This window comes from Monopterus albus, unplaced genomic scaffold (genome assembly GCF_001952655.1).
Source record: "Monopterus albus unplaced genomic scaffold, M_albus_1.0 scaffold63.1, whole genome shotgun sequence".
Classification (NCBI taxonomy): Eukaryota; Metazoa; Chordata; class Actinopteri; order Synbranchiformes; family Synbranchidae; genus Monopterus; species Monopterus albus.
In genome coordinates this window covers 552,592-558,603 of record NW_018127943.1, presented here as the reverse complement: position 1 = coordinate 558,603, position 6,012 = coordinate 552,592, and the positions used below count along the sequence as shown (strand labels likewise).

At 38.6% G+C, this 6,012-nt stretch overlaps 1 protein-coding gene across 1 annotated transcript in view; it reads right to left on the bottom strand.

Moving 5' to 3' along the window:
- Positions 1-5,337, bottom strand: part of rbm25b (RNA binding motif protein 25b) — an 11,036-nt gene extending 5,699 nt beyond the window's left edge. The window contains 8 exon segments of the mRNA XM_020603838.1: positions 2-136; positions 2,756-2,839; positions 2,957-3,142; positions 3,327-3,487; positions 3,669-3,726; positions 4,188-4,402; positions 4,579-4,679; positions 5,170-5,337. Of these exon segments, the coding sequence (XP_020459494.1) occupies positions 2-136; positions 2,756-2,839; positions 2,957-3,142; positions 3,327-3,487; positions 3,669-3,726; positions 4,188-4,402; positions 4,579-4,657 (918 nt within the window). The 5' untranslated portion in view covers positions 4,658-4,679; positions 5,170-5,337.
- Positions 5,338-6,012: the final 675 nt, after the last annotated feature.

Genomic DNA, 6,012 nt, shown 5'->3' with positions numbered 1-6,012 from the left:
GTTCTCTCTCTCATTCCTTCTCCCTCTCGCGGTCCCGCCGCTCTCTTTCCCGCTCTCGCTCTTTTTCCCGTTCCTTCCGTTCCCGTTCAAACTCTAGCCGTTCCTTCTCCCTCTTGTCCTTCTCCTCTTCCAGTTTCTGCAGAGCAAAACACAGACAGGTTCAGTTCAATGCCACATATGATGTGCTGAGTCTTTGCAGTCACTTTGCTACTGTGCTCAGTTCAAGTGGTTTCCAGACTGACAATTTCATGTGGTAATAATATGCCCTACACTAATCAGTACAAAACTGGTAAGAGAAGCTGAAATCCTAACTGGGAAAACCTAGAACAATGAAACAGCTCTCCTTCACAGAGAGACAACTTCATCATTCATCTAAAGCGATCTGGTGTACTTTGGTGCTTCAAGTATAAATTACTGTTTAGCGAGAATGTATCTGGAAACCACTTTAATGGTCAAAAAAAATTCTGTAGAACATGTTCAGCTTGAGGCAATTATGAGAAAAAGGCGCTGCAAAAGACAATGCTTTTTCTCTCCTTAAGAGTCCTCCTCTCAGAACAAGGAAAACAAAGACAGAAAACAGGCGTCAGTCTTTTGTTGAACTAGTTGTTTGTGACTTACAGGTGTTGAACTATGGATTCAGCCCTTCGCTGCCCCTACAAGCCTTTTAAGTTAGGCCTGGGAGGAAAGCAATTCACACGGTATACAAGGGAAAAACGTTATGGGATTCCGTCTTGCTTAAGCATCATCATCATCATTATTATCAAAAACAAGAACCTTTACTTCAGTGTCATTCGGTAAAGTGCTAAAACAAAAAATTAACATAATGAACATCATTTAAATTTCTGCACAGATAAATGAAATTGTAGAAGCATTCTTACCTTTGCAGAAGTCTTCAGCAGTTGTTCATGACTCATTACTCAGACACACACACACAACCACAACTCTGCCTTTATGAGATTACACACAAGGCTTTGTGTGCATTTTGTAATATTTACAGTTGAAATGACAGAACAGGAAGTCCTGAGCTTAATGAAATAAAACATTGTGCTCAATGTCAGTGGTATTTAAATGCTGTTATACTTAAGAAATTTACAGTAAGTGAAACAGTGGAATTAATTCAGTGGTAATTTTATGTAACCCAAAGTTTAACAGTGATATGCATCCACAGGCCATCAGCTGGTCTTCAGCAAGAATCTCTATAATCCAAAAGCCTTGGGTGTAATGCAACTCAAGAAAATGAAACTTATGAAATGACAAAGATGTTGGGTGATGTTAGCGGCAATAATTTTACAACTTAGGTAACTTAAGGTACAAGTATTAATACTTAGTACTCATGTGTCTTCATTCTAGTATAAATCTGTTCTGCTGATTTAATGTCAGGTGTAACGTTCTGTATCTGTTTTGGTTTCATTTACTTACCTCAGTAAAGTATCTTCCAGGACTTCTCAAACAAATACTTGCCCGACTGCACTGTTCTAAGCAAAAGGTTATTTTAATATGATTTTTGCTATTAGAACTAGTTCTAGAAAGTAGGACAGTCCCTAACACAATGCAGATTTAATCCATCACTGTCTGAAGCACATTTTTGTTTTTTCTAAAGCAGCTGTTTTAGCAGAATCATTTTTACAACACTGTCAAATCTTGTAATAGTGCTGATTTGCAGTTTTCCTGCTTTTGGTTACATCTTCAACCTGGTTGCAAGTTTTAGCTAAATTCTAGCCATATTTATACGACGTTAAAAAGCCTGAACGAAGTTTCATCCTGTACACTTTTTTAAACAGATGCATGAAATCACTGATCTACCTTGCAGAAAAGAAAACAATGAGGCAGAGATTAAGACACTGATGGAAGAGAGAGATGGAAGGCAAATCACGCAACACACACACACACAAGCAGCACGTACCTTATCAGTCTTCAGATCAGCATGCTGCTGTGGAGAGGGCGTCCCCCCCTCACACTAGCATAATAAAGGCAACGGCCAAAATGAGCGCAGTGGTTATTGACAAGAGTCCTTGTGCTTCAACATTTACACCATTAACACACCATAATTTACAGAGGGCTCACACAGGTTCACTGACTTTTCAGCTTTTTGGGGAACCACCAATGCTGTCATAAATTCAAGATCACAAATGAAGGATGTTCCTCTGTTGTGTCAAACAGTTGGCTGAATAAAGAGCATTGTACGCCCAGGCCAACACACACAAAAGTAGAGTGCAGTTGCCCCTATACAAGCCCTCAAGAGGGGGACGCCCAGTATATGTATATAGTAAATGAAGGATGATACTTACATCCTATCCTCGCAACTTTTTCCAAAGCTCTGAGATTCATCTTGCTTTAGTCACCATATGATCACTATCATAATGGTGGGGTTTAATGAATAGATTAGCTTTTAAGTAAATTTACATCGTCGCCATGCATGAATGAAGAATGAATCTATAATGGTTACACCTAATTAGATTCACTATGGTGGTCACAGGCCTGAGAAAGGTGACAAAAATACTAGCTGTCTGCCTGCTTGTGGTGTTTGAACACTGAATATGAAACATTTCATGTAATACGGGGCGAATAAAGATGTTTATTGGTGTAAATTTTATAAAACTGCCAATTTGAACCGCAGTATTAGTGAGTACTACTGAGATCAAGAAAAGCTTGGTAAATGTGTCAACTAAATGTGTAAGCTTTAGGAGTGAACTATGTGAGCAGCTGCTGTCCAAAACCTGTAATGTTAACTACAAGATCAAAGAAGCCACTTTACCTTGTGAGTGTCACGAAATTTACTAATCTCTCTGGAAATCAGGTCTCTCTTGTCCTCCTCCATGTCAATTGTGTTAATGTCATCCTATGAAAAAAGGAAGAAAAAGTCAGTTCTTCAGTTGAAATTAAAATGTTCACTTTAACATTTAAGTTGAAAGAGAACTGTGGTATAATTAAGAAAAAATAATAAAGGTTAGTATACCTCCTCTTTTTTCTCCTTTTTTCTTTTTCGTCGCTGAGAGTCCTCGTCCTGTGAAGGGGCAGTGAGTTCGGCAGCATATTCCCGCATCAACCCGTCGATAGCACCTTTGATTATCTGATCCTTCTTCTTGGTCTCCTCGTCTAGAACCTCTTCTTCCTCTTCGCCTCCATCCTCCATCTTTTTATTCTGTCAGGAAAAAAAAGAAGTCATCGATTTATCATCTAATTTAGTCACTGCAATATAATACTTATTTCAAACAAATCTGAACTATGGCCAATGATTCAAAAGTCTGCATAATCATTCCATAACCGTGTGGCTTAAGGTACACACAATACTGTAGCTTTACAAAGAAATGACCACTAATTCATACCCCATTTGCAGTCTTCTTCTTGGCCTTCCAATCATCTAGCTGAGCTTTTGTCTTGGCATCCACCTTCACCAGCAGGTTTTTGTCTCCAATCTGCAGGTCATGAAGCAGCCGCAGCGCTCGCAGTGTGGACTCTGGCTCCTTGTACTCACAAAAACCAAAGGCTGCAACAGATATTGACATGGAGATGTGAAAGCAGGTTGTAAGGTTTGATAGTTAAAAAAAATAGAGTCACTTTTGGCTGGTTTCATGTAATTTCAATAATTTTTCTAATGAACTGAGAGCTGACCAGCCAAGTTATCCATTTATGATAGTGTTTCCTGACCTGTGTGCATTATGTATTACCTTGAAGTTTGCCAGAGGCTCCTTGGACTCTCTTCCAGCTCAGAACTATTCCGCATTTCTATGACATGGGCACAAAATGAAAAAAGTTAATAACTCAAGTAGAAGTGTTTTCCCTAATTGTCACAGCAAATGATTCACAGTTTGGTAATCACATTCCGCCACAACAGTATATGCAAAGAGGATGCTTTTGTTGTCTGATTAGCGCTGGTGATAAGATCTGTTGTATAACTGAATGTCACTTTCGGGTTTTTCCCGTTAAGAGTGTTGACACTTGGCACGTTTTATGCCAGATGCCCTTCCTGACGCAACCCCGATTTGAACCCGGGGCTAAACACTAGTCTATCAGGGACCTTATCTGTTGTACAACTATATCCATTAAAAACTAACCAAACAACTTGAAAATGCCAAATCAGGTGCCATGTCCAAAAGACATTCTTTCTGGGGTGCATAATCATTCCATAACCGTGTGGCTTAAGGTACACACAATATAGTAGCTTTGCAAATCCTCCTGCCTCTTACCGCTAACAGCTGTCTGATCAGCATGTCCGAAGCTTTCTCTGATATGTTCCCCACAAACACTGTGGTGGTGGGGCCACTGCTTTCATCGTCTTTGGCTGGCACAGCAGCAAGATCCTTCTTAGGTACTGCAGGCTTACTGACCACTGCCACAGAAGGCAGCATCACAGCAGGGGTAGGTGTCATGATGCCCATGTGAACTGGGATCATTGGAGCTCCTGTAACCATTAAAGAAAGTACATCAACGACTTTGGTATTAAATACTCTGACTAAAGCATTTCGCTAATATCTGCTGATTAGAATATTTTCTGACACTTTTGGTTTGTCATTAATGTATAAACAGGAAAGTAAGAGGCCGTCATACACATTTATGGTAGGATAGGTAGGTTGTTACCTGAGGGGAAGCCAGCATACTGAGGGGGGATCCCAGGAGGGGGCAAGAGCGGCCGGTTTAAATGAGGGGGGAAGGACATTGTGGGTGTAAATCGGACCGACCTGATGAAAGAAAAGTGACACACATGAGCAATCTATTTACACCCGGTGTACGAAATTTACACTGAGTATTCCAATCGATGTAACTTAAAAAAATAAAAATACTGTTCAAAAATGCATGCATAGCTTAATATGTTAAAGGGATAACCAATAAAACTCTACTATGGCGCGTCGTTCCTTAAATATAACATTAATAAGATTTATTTGAGACTTTTGTTGTAGGAAACGCTAACGTTACTCGAAGTTAGCTTAGCCTAGCAGGATAATATCATTAAGCCTCACACTCTCACAAGTGTTATTAATCTAATTCATTTTATCATGTTAGTTTTTTAAGAAGTAGCAGCTCGGCTAACTAAAGCTAACATAAAGCACGCTACCATACCTGGTGTTCGGAACAGCTAGCGGATGCTAACGTTACCTAACAAGCAAAACTGACTTTAGTGAGCTAAATATAGGTTCAGAATAAATGTCTAAACTATCCAAATATACGTACCCCGAATCAGGTGGCGTCTAGATAGATTTAAAAACACCTTTCAGGAAATTATTAACTATGAAAATATCTGCAATATTCCGTATACTGGCCTAGCACGCTTGCTAATCAGTCATGGGCCTTCAAAAACATTGACGCCAGCGCTTTACGTACCAGAATACAAGTGCGCTTGTTTTGCATATTAGGAGGTGACCGTTGGGCGGAGCTCGGCTATAATAGTTATTTATCACTATTTCTAACAATACCAGCTCCGGTATAAATACGAACCTTATTGTGATATTATTATGTGTTATTATATGCGACGTTAGTGTGCTATTAATATTAATAGTATGAGTTCCTCTAAAATTTCTAACGATCATAAACTTTCGCTTTACTATTGATTTGATTTATTCTTTCAAGCATGTAAAGACAGTTGATATGTCAACACACATAATTTTACACATATCCAACAAATGCTAATCCAATATCAATTTGCTTATACCTAGTACATGCTTGAATGGAGTAGGAAGAAGTCAGACTTATCCAGTCCTACCCCATGACATCATCTTACCATCATTGGTTTGCAAGCAGTATCTCTACATAAATAATTCTCTTCTACACCACACAAGTAATATACTAAAAAAATTATAACAGAGTGTTAACATTCTTACATAATTACATTCTTAAATAATTATCTTCTACACCACACAAGTAATATACTAAAGAATTATTACAAAGTGTTAACATTCATACACCACACCCACAATGTTCCATCTAATCAATCATTAAGCCTGTTCTTGAATATATCTTGATTGACACATACCTTTATATTTATGTTTAAACTCATCAATTCTAGTACTATTTTTT